The sequence below is a fragment of the Lepus europaeus genome, chromosome 6, assembly GCF_033115175.1.
Source record: "Lepus europaeus isolate LE1 chromosome 6, mLepTim1.pri, whole genome shotgun sequence".
In the NCBI taxonomy this organism is placed as follows: Eukaryota; Metazoa; Chordata; class Mammalia; order Lagomorpha; family Leporidae; genus Lepus; species Lepus europaeus.
Window position 1 is genome coordinate 70,412,781 of NC_084832.1, and position 14,773 is coordinate 70,427,553.

The 14,773-nt window shown below is 36.8% G+C and overlaps 1 protein-coding gene across 14 annotated transcripts in view; it reads left to right on the forward strand.

Moving 5' to 3' along the window:
• The window catches only part of SUPT20H (SPT20 homolog, SAGA complex component), a 45,500-nt gene that overhangs the window by 3,069 nt on the left and 27,658 nt on the right, over nt 1–14,773 (forward strand). For 8 of the 14 annotated variants that reach the window (XM_062194346.1, XM_062194354.1, XM_062194353.1 and 5 more), the window contains exons 3-9: nt 2,210–2,245; nt 2,913–2,971; nt 3,257–3,323; nt 5,643–5,772; nt 7,030–7,133; nt 11,400–11,516; nt 11,631–11,684. In XM_062194346.1, coding sequence (XP_062050330.1) covers nt 2,210–2,245; nt 2,913–2,971; nt 3,257–3,323; nt 5,643–5,772; nt 7,030–7,133; nt 11,400–11,516; nt 11,631–11,684 — 567 coding nt within the window. The remainder of the gene's footprint in view (nt 1–2,209; nt 2,246–2,912; nt 2,972–3,256; nt 3,324–5,642; nt 5,773–7,029; nt 7,134–11,399; nt 11,517–11,630; nt 11,685–14,773) is intronic. The other 6 variants (XM_062194348.1, XM_062194355.1, XM_062194357.1 and 3 more) reach the window with 1 other exon arrangement.

Sequence of the window (14,773 nt, forward strand, 5' to 3'; positions counted from 1 at the left end):
CTTCTGAAGTATTTGAATGAGGTAGGGAATGAATCTCGTGCAAGTACTAGTACACCTTGCTTCAATCCTGGGAATCAATTTCAATGGAAATCCGTTCCTTATAAGATTTTTTAAATAGAGTCAATTGGTATAAATTTCTTTTAACTGAACCTTTTGTGATTATAACGAATTTGAGACTTTTCTTCACTTACTACATTTAGATGTTTAATAATGTTATTTTTGATCACAGTCTAAAAAAAGGTCAGTTTTTTTTTTTGTAGTAGGAATCCTCCATCCACAAGCTATGGTGGCAGGATCACTTGAAACTTCCCATGAATTCCCCCTACCCTTTCGGGATTTTGGTAGGTGCTGCTAGTTTATACTACATGTAGTTTATACCACGTGTGTAGGTTGAATGATTGGAATTTGCCAAATAAAACAGAAAAATTTGGGTTATTTTGTACATGAAAAGTGTGCCTCTGAATGACTATCATTTGTGAATGAAAAATCCTATTAATCTATGTGGTCCCATCTCAAAAAATAAAAAATACTGTTGGTATATTTAACTTTATTTAGATCCTAGTACTTTTTATTCAGATGTGCCTTTAAAAAAGAGAGCTTCACAAATGAAGAAGACATGGCTTACTTTTTTCATATTTCTCCTTTTTGCCTTAAAATAAGGCACTAAGAAATGGATGAAGGATGAGAGTCTACTAGTAGATATCAGGCCTTACGTGTTGTAATAATACTATATTTCATCAATTATAAAATGCAATTTCTTTTATATTTTTAATATTAATAAATTGATGAGTTTTCAGTGACAACTTAGAATTATAATGGGCAGCATATATTTATCTTTCTTAGTTTTAACCAAAAATAATGATGCTTGCTAGTACTAGTGTATTACCCTTGTCCAAAATGCTTGAGGCCAGAAGCATAGTGAGATATCTTGGGGATAGGACCCAAGTTTAAACACAGAATTCATTTATGTTTCATATGTACCTAATACTCATAACCTGAAGGTAATTTCACGTAATAATTTTTTACATGTAACAGTGTTTTGGTGTAAAAAGACAGCATGTCTGCTCAAAAAGTTTCAGATTAGGAATACTCAGCCTGAAACTGATGATAAATTAATTGAAATATGGTAATGATAGCCCTCTTTAATTGCATTCTTACTAGGCAGTGAACTGGAGATGTTTTAAGTTCCTTGCACTTTTATATTTGACATTTCTATCTTGAGGTTAAGTACCACCACAACCTCACAGTCAGCTTACAGGATTCCTAGCAAATTAGGAGAGTTTAGTTTTTGCTGCACTTTTTTTTTTTTTTAATGATGGAAAAACATATATTTAGAATTAGCCAGCTGGACTCAGTTCAGATGATCCCAATTTTATTGGCAACGTCCAGAGCATCATAGTCAGGAGCCAGCCGCACATATGCCTTCTTCTCTCCGTCAGGTCTGATCAGGGTGTTGACTTTGGCCACATCAATGTCATAGAGTTTCTTCACAGCTTGTTTGATCTGGTGCTTGTTGGCCTTGACATCCACAATGAACACCAGGGTTTTGTTGTCTTCTATCTTCATGGCAGACTCCGTGGTCAGGGGGAACTTGATGATGGCATAGTGGTCAAGCTTGTTTCTCCTGGGGGCACTCTTCCGAGGGCATGTGGGCTGCCGTCAGAGGCTAGTGTCTTGGGCCACCGGAAGGTGTGGGACATGCGGATCTTCTTCTTCTTGTGGCTGTGGACACCTTTCAGCACTGCCTTCTTGGCCTTTAAGGACTTTGCTTTGGCTTCGACTTTAGGAGGGGCAGGAGCGTCCTTCTTCGCCTTCAGCGCCATCTTGGTGAAAAGGGTTTCTAGTTTTTGCTTCACTTTTATTATATACTGTATGTACACTGATTTTCCTGAATGGTACTCTAAGAGTGTTGAAGTGAAGAAGTTAATGTTTATAAAGTAGTAATAGCTACCATATCTAGCCCTTCTCTATATCAACCTCACAGGCACTGGGTAGAGACCCATTCTAGCATTTCCATTTAGTTTGTTGTCATAATTAGGTGCTTAAAATTGTCATATTTTTCTTTGTTATGTATCTCGATCATATAATGGGGTGGAGGAGAGAAATAAGGAAAATACATTAGACCTATTTTAGATGTATATTAATGTATATTAAGTGACTTTTTATGAAAATGACTAATACTACCAAATACACTATTTACTTTTTACAGCAACAAGCTTTAGAACTAGCTTTGGATCGTGCAGAGGTGAGGCGTGACTAAGTTATATATTGATATAGTGTTGTCTTTAGTTGACAAGAGATTCAGTTTTACAAGATTTGGTGTGTGATTTTTAGAGGAGTATTTTAATATTTTAGGGCAAGTATGCAAATAATTTTTCTGTAATTATGTAAAAGTACCTGATGATGTTTGGATCATCTGTTACTGAGAGTCCTCAGAAACAGTAATAATGTTATAAAGATTACTTAAAGAAAAGACATAGAATTTTAAAAATTATATTTTCCTGTTTTGATAAGTTTTCTAATTATTCAGTTAATGGGGGAATAGCTAATATATACATATGTATATATATTTTTAACTTGCAATTGCCATTTTAGTACATTAAACATTTTGGTTATAAAACAAACTGAAGAACATTTCTGGTCTGTGAAATCAGTTATGAAACTGTATGATTATGCTTATATCATAGCAGTGAGAAGACTGTGTTAAAAATCAATTCAGTTGACATTACACTTGTTTGTAACATATAGTTACATAGTTTTTTTCCTATAAGGTATAATTTGATATATGTCACAGACTTGAGTAACAGAATAGCCTGCTTAGCTTTCCAGATCTTTTAGGTATACAGTACTTAAGAGAATTGTTCATGTACAAGCAAAAAGCAAGCTATTTTTATAAACTTTTCTTTTTTCAGTATGTCATTGAAAGTGCCCGACAGAGACCTCCTAAAAGGAAATACCTATCTAGTGGAAGGTATGAGTACCTAATTGGTAATAATCTTGGATTCACTGAAATATAATTATAGCCACTATTTATTGCATTCCTACTAAACACTGAGCTAGAAATTTTATAGGTTCTTTGTATTTATTAGGAATTTCTAAGTTGATGTTAGAAACCTGTAAACCTACCCACTCCCAATTTTGGGGGAGTTGGAGGAAATACAAAAAAACTTAAAATAGGGAAAAATTAAAATAACATGTTTCATAATTATTATTATATTAATATTATTTTGTGTATTTGTTTTATCCTTTTTTTAAGAAAATCTGTATTTCAAAAGCTCTATGATTTATATATTGAAGAATGTGAAAAAGAGCCTGAGGTTAAGGTAAGTATAAATTTTCTATGGTATTAAAGCTTTGAAATGTTGAGGAGGGAAATTTGGAAGAGTTCCATTTGCAGTAGTTAATGATTTATGTTTGGAGAGGAAACTAACATCTTTTGCAACAAGACTATAGTCAGTCCTGCAGCTGACTCAGAACATCTGGTGATTCTGGCCCTAGGCAGAGGTCAGCTGCTTAGCTAGGATGAGGGAACAGTCTTTACTAAGTAACACTGTCTCACTGGGAGCTCATAAGTAAAGCAACTTTATACCTTTCTCTTGTTTCTTCTCCATCTGAAGTGAACTGTAAACTTAGGAATAAAGTAACCTACTTTATAATGATTTGCACTGGAAAGTCAAAGCTATTACAGGAGGTATAGGAAATCCCAGTATGATGAGAAAAGGTAAATTTGGTCACAAAATGAGTTCATGGTTAGTTATGTTTAACTTTTAATTCATTCCTATTTAACATAAATGTATGAAAGTAGAAATGTAATAGAAATTGATTTCTTGATAGCTTTTGAACTCTTTTTGGAAGGGCCTTAAAGGACTCTATGAGTTTTTGTTGTCTTTAATTTTAAAATATATACCATTTTACCATTTGGGCAGAAAACAGTGGAATTCCAATAGTGTCCACTTTAAAGTCTTTGAATTAGGAGAAGATGCTAAATTTACAAATAAGTTTTATGATATATATTCTGTAAGTTTTACTCAGATACACGTGACATAAAATAAATTGGACAAGTTTAAAGTATGCACTTTTTAAGTTTTGACATGTATAAAGTGTATACTTGTGAAGTCATCACCACACTCAACATAATGTACATCCTGTCACCTCAGAGACACAACTAAGATAGGAAAGATACATTTGTAATGATTCTAAAGTGAGGTTGACAAGCCCCTGTCTACCAATCAAACCTGGCCAACTGCATGTTTTTGTAAATGAATTTTTATTGGAACCTGCCACACAGGTTTGTCTAGGCATTTGAGGTACAAAGGTAGAGTTTGTGTAGTTGCAACACAGGCCATATGGCCCACAAACCTAGACACTATCTGAAACTTTAAGAAATTTCCCAGACTCTGGTTTAAGTGAGATCATCTTAGTGGTAGCCAACATGTTTTCCTGAAGAGGTATACGTAACTGTCATAATTTTTCTAATTCTGTCATAAATCAAATTATGATGGTTTTGTCTATATTGAAAAAAGTGTTTAATTTCTCTCTGGTTTTGTTTTTTCTTTACATTAAGGTAGTTAAAAGTTGTTTACCATTTTTGCCCTTTTCAAGTTGCATAGTGTTTGATTTTATGGTGATAGATCAAGAATTTATAATTCCTCTGTAATTCTTCTTTGCATATGGCTGTGTACATATGTGTGTGCTTATAAAGTACTCAAAACCATATAAAGTTTTTGGGGAGATTTTACAAAAGTAATATTCTCTTGAGCCAGGTATCTTTTTAAAATAAGATTTGATTAAATAAGTTATTATATCTATTTCAGTGTGTTTTATTTTAAATTATGTACATTTCTAGCCATGGATTTTGATGTATGTGTGTTATGTTTCCTGATGGCTTTTTAAATGAAAACAAAGTAGCTTCTGAGGAGGTGTTAAATTGAATTCTTAGAAAATTGTCAAAATTTCTTACTCCCTCTTACCAATTAGATATTTTTTAGATTTAATGTTTTCTTGATTAGAGCTGTTGAACTTATTTGGATCTAATTTAGGTTATAAAATATTTAAGAAATGTGCATTTGTTACCATACAATCAAAATGAATGCTACAAATTTATATGAAATAGAAATTAATAATGTATCATCTGTGTTTTGTATATTTTTATTTAATGGTTTTAATGTTTTATGTATTTATATTTTTCTTTTGTGGATCACCAGTTTTTCTTTCTGATGTGGATTAATGTATATAAAACTTAGTAGCTCAAAATTAAGTTTCCATGAGTGTCCCATCATGGTGGCTATTTTTGTATTATGTGAGAATGCAGAGTGCCTCTTTTATAGATTTTTATTTTTTATTTTTGAGATTTTTAAATTTATATTATAGTCAAATGCTTACTGCTCCACTAAATATAGAGTCCAACAAATAAAAGGTAAAAAGCCCAGAGTTGAGCAGGAAAATAGGCAAGGGCTATAAACAGTAACCAAATGAAAAGATGTTGAACTTCATAGTGGCTATATGCTTGCAAATAGTTCCCATATATTCAAGATCATAATGTGGAGGGAGCAGTAAAATATTCATGTAGGTTTTGTTCACTCATAATATTACTTTTTAAGATTCTACTGGATTATTTTCATGAGCTCTGCCTCTTTTTAAAGCAGAAAATAAGAAGAAATGTGAACTTGTTGGAAAAGCTCGTTATGCAAGAGACTTTGTCATGTTTAGTGGTCAATCTTTATCCAGGAAATGAGGGATATTCTCTGATGCTCAGGGGAAAAAATGGATCAGGTAAGACCCTCCAGAGCACAGCTGCCACAAAGGTTCTTCCCATGGAGGAGGATGTGCTTTTTTTTAAGTAGTTTCTTAACTTGCTAAATGGTTTATCCTTTAGATTAGGGATGACTTAGTAATAAATGTAGATTTTGATCTTAAATTTGTCTCCTTGTATTTTTGGTAAGAAGATTAGAAAGTCTCTCAGCTATGTATAGTTATCCTTCCAGAATATGCACTTGACAGGTTATAAAAGACATAATTTTTAAATCATTGCCAAAGTTTCATTTTGTTCTGTTGCTGTTTGTGCTTTAAGATAGCCTAAGCTGTTCGAAGGTATGCTCTTTCTTCTACATTTTAAATATACTGAGTCTGAAACCTTCAAATGTAATCAGACTCACTGCCTTTTGAATAATTCTATTGTGAATATGAAAATAGTTTTAAAATGTAAATACTCTTAGATTTCACTAAAAAGCCATTTAATTTTCATATGTTGATAGTAATATGAGTCCTACAATGAGATGAGTTTACCTAGTTAAGAGTTTTTCTTGCATTGATTAATTGTGAAACATAACGCCAAGACAATTTTCAAATTATCAGTGATTTCCAGTTTAGATTGATCACTAGGTTTCCAGTTAATTTTGATAGTGGATTTTTATCATATTCTGCTTATTGACTATGATTTGGGTTATGCTGTTACACTAGATTCATTTCCACAGTGTGTTAAACTTTTTTTTCACTTACTGGTCTAATATCTTACATAGTCTAACAAGTCCTTAGCATCACATAATGTGATTCATTTGTAAGACTTAATGAAGGACAGTAAGAGGAGTACCTTTTGGCTTTTAGTCTTTTTTTTTTTTTTTTTTTTTTTTTTTACAGGCAGAGTGGACAGTGAGAGAGAGAGAGAGAAAGGTCTTCCTTTTGCCGTTGGCTCACCCTCTAATGGCCGCCGCGGTAGGCGCGCTGCAGCCGGCGCACCGAGCTGATCCGATGGCAGGAGCCAGGTGCTTATCCTGGTCTCCCATGGGGTGCAGGGCCCAAGGACTTGGGCCGTCCTCCACTGCACTCCCTGGCCACAGCAGAGAGCTGGCCTGGAAGAGGGGCAACCGGGACAGGATCGGTGCCCCGACCGGGACTAGAACCCGGTGTGCCGGCACCGCTAGGCAGAGTTTTAGTCTTTTTTTTTAATGAGAAGTCATTTAAATTATGTACATATGCTTTTCAGTGAGCCTAGTCACTTTCAGAAGCTTTATTTTTTGTTTTAAAATTAAGATTCTGAGACCATTCGACTGCCTTATGAAGAAGGGGAATTGCTTGAATACTTGGATGCAGAAGAATTACCTCCTATTTTGGTTGATCTTCTAGAAAAATCTCAGGTACAAAATATATCTCTCTAAGATGTACTTACATTTGTTTTAGGTGTATTGATATGTATAGATGTTTGTTTGGTTTAAATTTATAGTCATGTATACAAATATACACATATGGCTACCTAGTGTTTTGTGATAAATGATATTGAGTCTTTACTAGTATTCTCTACAGTGTTTAGAAGGTGAAATGAGACATTATACGTAGCTATTTGGAAATTGGTTTGCAGAGGTTATTTAACCTTTAGACATCACCAAAATGTATAGATTTAAGTCAGTTCTTCTCAAATTGCTATAATAATTAGCTCATCAATTATGTCTCTTTATAGTTAGAAATTATGAAAGAAATGTCTGTATGAAGTGTTTCACTTGAAGGCCAGAAATTTGCCTTTACATCTGTACTTCTGTTTGTAGCCAGCAGAAGTAGTCACTCCCCTGCCCTTCTTTCCTTCCTCACTGCCTTAACTTAATCCCGGCCACACTGGGTACTTCATTGAGGAAGCAGCCATCAGATGAGAACTCCTGTTTCTTTCTAGCACCAGTTGACCAGCATCTCAGCATCTTCCTCCACACTTTCTGCCTGCTTCCTGTTAATTTGATGAAGTATGGTGTTCCTAAGGCATCCTCTCCAGTTGCATTGTAGATCTTCTTCCTTCTTAAGGACCTGCAACTGAACCTCTTCCACTTTTTCTTTCTCCACAAGATACAGAATAAAAGCATACTATACTATCTCTCAACTTAAAAAAAATCTTCTGGAGCCAGTGCTGTGGTGTGGTAGTGTAGTAGGTTAAGCATCCGCCTGTAGTGCAGCATCCTGTATGGGCACTGGTTTGTGTCCTGGCTGTTCAACTTCAGAACCAGCTCCCTGCTGGTGAACTGTGAAAGCAACAGAGGATGGCCTGTGTGCTTGGGCCCCTGCCCCCTGGTGGAAGACCCAGAGGAAGCTCCTGGCTCCTGGCTTCAGATCAGCACAGCTCCATTCATTATGGCCATTTGAGGAGTGAACCTGCGAATGGGAGAACTCACTCTGTCTCTTCCTCCATCTGTAATCTGCCTTTCAAGTAAATAAATAAATCTTTAAAAAAAATCTGGTGCTGACATTGTGGTGCAATGGGTTAAGCCACGGCCTGCAATGCTGGCATCCTACTTGGGCACAGGTAGAAGTCCCACCTACTCTACCTCCAATCCAGCTTCCTGCTAATGTGCTTGGAATACCTTTGGAATAGCCCCAAGTGCTTGGGCCCCTGCCACCCATGTGGGAGACCCAGATGAAGCTCTGGTTTACACCTGGCCCAGCCCCAATCATTGTGGCCATCTGGGGAGTGAACCAGAGTTTCTCCATCTCTCTTTTCTGCAACTCAGCCTTTCAGATAATTAAATAGGGGCCAGCACTATGGTGCAACCAGTTAAGCTACTGCCTGCAATGCTGACATCCCCCTTGGGTGCTGGCTCAAGTTCCAGCTGCTCTACTTCTGATCCGGCTCTCTGCTGATGCACCTGGGAAAACAGTGGAAGATGCCACTCACGTGGGAGACCCAGAGGAAGCTCCTGGCTTTGGCCAGGCACAGCCTCAGCAATTGCAGCTGTTTGGGGAGTGACTAGCAGATGGAATATCTCTCTCTCTGTCTCTCCTTCTCTCTCTGTAACTCTGCCTATCAAGTAAATAAATAAATCTTTATAGTATAGAAATAAATATTAAAAAAAAAAAAATCCTGGGGCTGCTGCTGTGGCATAGTAGGTTAAGCCTCCACCTGCAGCACTGACATCCCGTATGGGCACCAGTTCGAGTCCCAGCTGCTCTTAACTCCAATCCAGCTCTCTGCTAGTGGCCTGGGAAAGCAGTGAAAGGGGCCCAAGTTTTTGGGCCCCTGCACCCATGTGAGAGATCCAGAAGAAGCTCCTGGCTCCTAGCTTCTGATCTGCTCAGTTCTGACTGTTGCTGCCATTTGGGGAGTGAACCAGTGAATGGAAAAACTCTCTCTGCCTCTCCCTCTCTCTGTTTATAACTCTGCCCCTCAAATAAGTAAATCTTTAAAAAAAAATCCTCCCATGACCCCAGATCCTTCCTAGCATCTGCTCCTCCTGATAACAAAACTGTTCAGAGCATTGTGTCTAATCATCAACTCCTTTTTTTCTTCCATCCACCTCATTTGGCAATTATGACATCCATTCTACAGAGGCTGCTTTTGTCAGAAGTCACCAGTGATCTTCCTGGCACCAGATCAGTTAGTCACTTTTCTGTCCTCACCTTAACTGGTTTTTTAGCCTATAATAACTTCCTCCATGAAATACCCCCTTTTTGGTCCTGAGACTTCACATTCCTGGGTTTCTCTTCCTTCTCTGTTTTTTCAGTCTCTGTTGTCATCTGTTCCTTCCATAGATATGCCTGAGTTTTAGGCATCCGTCCTAAGCCCTCTGTAGTAACATTCTTTTTCTGGAAGATCTTAAACAATTTTGTGGATTTCTAAAATTTGCATAATCCCTTATATTTCTCCAAGCTCCCAATTTTGCATATTTACATATATATATATATAATAGTAGCTTCCTCAAACTTAACATGATAAAAACAGAACTTTTTATTTCCCAAATTACTTCTGTCACCAGTCTCTTCAGTATAACAGATGATCTACATTCACTCCATGAGAAAATGTCAACTCTCTCTCTTTAAATATTTTTTTTTAATTTATTTATGTATTTGAAAGGCAGAGTTACAGAGATGCAGAGAGAGGGAGGCAGAAAGAGGTCTTCCATCCACAGGTTCACTTCCCAGTTGGCTGCAATGGCCAGAGCTGCACTGATCTGAAGCCAGGAGCCAGGAGCTTCTTCCAGGTCTTCCATATGGGTGCAGGGGCCTATGCACATGGGCTATCCTCTGCTTATTTCCCAGGCCATAGCAGAGAGCTGTATTGGAAGTAGAGTAGCTGGGACTCGAACTGGCACCTATTTGGGATGCTGGCACTGCAGGCGGCAGCTTTACCTGCTACACCACATTACTGGCCCCAACTTACTCTTTTTTTTTTTTTTTTTTTTTAAGGGAAAGGGTTTATTGGAGAATACCCAACTTACTCTTAAAATATGTGGTCATGACATGCCATAGTTACCTTGCTAAACTTCTCCACTTTCATTCTAGAATCCCACAAATCAGTTCTTGAAGCAGCCAGATTATGTTTATAAAACAAAAATAGAAAAACACAAAAAGCAAATATCCCTGCTAAAAGTTCTCTAATGCCCTGCTGACAAAACAAAACTCTGGCTTTCCTGTTTGTCTTCATTGCCTGATTCTCATCCTCACTCATTTAACACCTCCAGCCACCTTTGCTTTCTTCCTATACCAAAACTCACCACTTATTCCTACCATAATGCCTTGCCATCTGCTCTTCTTTCTGTCTGGAATGATCTGTCCAATATGTCTGGCCTTTTCTTGTGATTCAGGTCTCAGTGGAAACATCACTCCCTCAGATAGGTTTTTTTGTTTGTTTGTTTTGTTTTGTTTTGTCTTGTTTTTTTTTAACAGGCAGAGTGGACAGTTAGAGAGAGAGAGAAAGGTCTTTTTTTTTACTGTTGGTTCAACCCCCCAATGGCCGCTGCAGCTGGCGCACCGTGCTGATCCGAAGTCAGGAGCCAGGTGTTTCTCCTGATCTCCCATGCAGGTGCAGGGCCCAACTACTTGGGCCATCCTCCACTGCACTTCCGGGCCACAGCATAGAGCTGGTCTGGAAGAGGGGCAACTGGGACAGAATCCAGCGCCCTGACTGGGACTAGAACCCGGGGTGCCGGCCTGCATGCAGAGGATTAGCCGCAGCGCCGGCCTGGAAGTTAGGCTTTTAACATGATTTTTTTATGAGTGGGAGACACAATTCAGTCCACAATATGTATCTATATATAAATAATGTATTATACAAATTTTTATGTTCATATAACAAACATACACACACACATATATAATAATTTTGAAAATAATATGGTGGTTGCCTTTCTTTTCGGACAGAAAAGTCCAAAAGGTGGAAGTCTCCTTTTTGATTCAATTTTAAAAAATTATTTTGTTTATTTGGGAGGCAGAAATAATAGAGAGAGAGATAGAGGGAGACAGAGAGAGCCGAGGTGCCTGCTTCAGGTAGGTTTTTATCTTAGTATATAATCTAAATTAGCCTCTCCTTATTTTACTTGGCCAGAAGTATTGTATGAGATTGTAAAGAACATGAAACATTTGACACAAACCCAATTATTTAAGCTTTGTTAAAATGACATTTACTTAACTATTTTTACCCAAAACAGGTTAACATTTTTCACTGTGGATGTGTCATAGCAGAAATACGTGACTATAGGCAGTCCAGTAATATGAAGTCTCCTGGTTACCAAAGTAGGCACATTCTTTTACGTCCAACGATGCAGGTAAGGAATGCTCAATTAAGAAGTGATATTTTGGAATTTTTTTTTTTTATTAAATGTCTTCCAATGTTTGTGTGCATATACATTAATGTGTTTTTAAATTTTTATTTCTTTTAGACTTTAATCTGTGATGTACATTCAATAACAAGTGATAACCATAAATGGACCCAGGTTAGTTGTTTTGATTTTTAATCCCAAACAGGGAGAATATGAGATGAAGCAATAAACAAAATCTATTTTCTGTTCATATTTATACATGAATAAAATATGACATCTTTTGTGTAAAACTTTATGAACTTCAGAAATTGGGGATTTTTTTTTTTTTTTTTTAAATTTGAATGGCAACATTACAATGAGAGAAGGAGAGACAGACAGACAGGGAGAGAGAGAGACATCAGTCTTACATCAGCTAGTTCACTCCACAAATGGCCACAAAAGCCAGGATTCACATGGTATGCTGGCATCATAGGTGGTGGCTTAACCCACCATGCCACAACACTGGCCTAAGGATTCTCTTTGTTCATACAGTAATTCTGTAAGGAACTGTTAACAGTTACTTCGGCCCTAGTATGCCCAATTTAAATTTTTTCTTTAATCTCTCTCAAACAGAAGAAAAATGCTTTTACCTTGAATGCAAGTAGAGAATTGATTTTCAGTTATCCAGAATTCTAAATTCTAAAGCAGGTCTAGCTATCTCCCCCCCAACACCCTTTTATAATGGATGCCTTGTCATTGGGGAACTTCTGTCACCTCTGAGGACAGCCAGTTAATCTTTCAGTTCTGATTCAGTATGTATGATATGCACACAAGAGTATTCATTTCTCTGCTACTGTAGATAGGAATAATTACTAAACTAGAAGAAAATAGTAATAATGAAAATTATTCTCTTGATAAAATGTGTTTATAAAATCAGATTCTGTTCATCATTAACTATTAAGTATTGTGTTTTGGGCTAAAATCTTTTCGTCTACAAGAAGATTAAAAGCTATTAAAAGATAAAGCAGGTATTTGATATAGTGATTAAGATGCTACTTGTTATTCCTGTATACTGTATTGGAATCCTTAAGTCCCAGCTCTATTCCCAATTCCAGCTTCTTGCTAACATACACTTTGGGAAGTAGCAGGTGGCTCAAGTACTTGGATCCCTGCCACCCATGTAGGAGACCCAGATTGAATTTGTGACCCCTGACTGATACGGTCCAGCCTTGGCCTTTGCAGATATTTGGAGAGTGAACCAACAGAAGGAAGATTGATCTCTCTCTCTCTCTGTCTCTCTTCCAACGAATGAAGATCTTTTTCCCTGCCTTTATGTGTGTGTCTGTCTCTTTGCCTTTCAAATAATTTTTTTTTAACTTTAAGTTCTTAAAAGAATATTCAGACAAACTCATTCATCACCATTAGAGCTTACTAGGGCATCAGTTTTCTAGCTGTGACTGTTGATAAATAAAAGAGAAAATACAGTTTTTATTCTGTCATTCTATATGCATTGTATTTCAAGCAGCCTAGTAGTAACTGAGAAAAAATTCCTTACAAAAATTTCAATTAATAGAAATGTAAAAGAAATAATAGGGCTTACAAGTATCATTTGTTTGCAAGTCTTAATGAAGTAATGAGTCTAGAGAGCAGTCACTCTTGGATGTGAAAACCATTAGATGAAAAGTTTATGGAAAACTTTATAATGAAAAGGTCTGATGTCGTGGGACATTTGATTGTTGTGCGATGTGTGACAGAAAGTACATAATAGCACCAATGAAGAATTCCTGTCTAGACAAATGGAACCTGGATTAAATCAACCCTTTCTATATAACTAGCAGAAATGAAAGAAACCATTAGATGGGATGATGAGGAAGCAACCAGCCAGATCCAGTTAAATGACTTAATTACGGTACAGTATTGTGGCTTAAGCCATCACCTGTGATGCCAGCATCTCGTATGGGCACCTGATCAATTTCCAGATGCTCTACTTCCGATCCAGCTCCCTGCTAATGCACCTGGAAAGGCAGCAAAAGATGGCCCAAGTACTTAGGTCCCTAAGTGGGAGACATGGATAAAGCTCCTGGCTTCAGTCTGGCCCGGCCCCAGCTATTGCAACCATATGAGGAGTGAAACACCAGTTGGAAGATCAATATCTATCTTTCCCCCTAATTAAATAAGTTTTTTTATAAAAGAAGAAAAAGGAGGGGGGCAGTGCTGTGGAATAGTATGTAAAGCCATAGGCAGCACCAGCGTTCTATATGAGCACCAATCAGAATCCTGGCTGCTCCACTTCCTGCTCCTTGCTGATGGGCCTGGGAATGTAGCAGAGGATAGCTCAAGTGCTTGGGCCTCTGCACCCATGTGGGAGACCCAGCGAAAGCTCCTGTCTCTGGTCTTCAGATCAGCCCAGTGGTGACCGTTGTGGCCGTTTGAGGAGTGAACCAGGAGATGGAAGATCTCTTTCTGTAACTCTGCCTGTCAAACAAATAAATCAATCTTAAAAAAAAAATCAGTTAAATCCAGTAAATCAGACACATGAGAAAAATAAAGAGGGGAAGAGGTGATCATTACAGAGGTAAAAATATGTGTAAGAGACATAAAAACCAAGTACAGTGTATGGTGGATCTTGTTTAAGTTGAAATTCAAACACACCAATCGAAAATACACTATTGTAGATACCAGGGAGAAATTTAAATCTGAGTTGGATATTAGCAGTCTTTAATCAATTAGCAGTGTATACTAATGAATTCACAAGTGAAATAATACAACATATGAGATGTATTTTAAATTATTCTAGCAAAACAAACTAAAATAACAAAGGACTATTAAATGAAATTGAGTGTTGGTAAATAGGTTTTACTACCCATCCCCTGTTTTCATGTACATTTGAAAATATTGAAAGAAGTAATTTTTTTCTCTTCTACAGAAGTTCTTATTCAGTAGTATTATTAATTCTTGACTTAAAAATTTGATTATGGCTATTAAGATATTTCAGAGATTAAGCAAAATATTAGGATTCAGTAAAGTAAGCTATATAATACTTTATATAAAAGTAAAAAGGCTATATGAGCTTTGGAAGTGGGCATATAAAATTGGTACAATATTAATATACCATTTTTATTCTTGTGGTTAACCTGAGTATTGAATGGGATTATTTGCAGTTACTGAAAGTGCTGTAATCCATAATGACCCTGTAAATTTTGCAGGAGCAGAAGATTTTATCTCATTTGCTCATTATTTTAACTTCAACTCTTAGAAGTATTCCTAAAACATAGTAGATACTT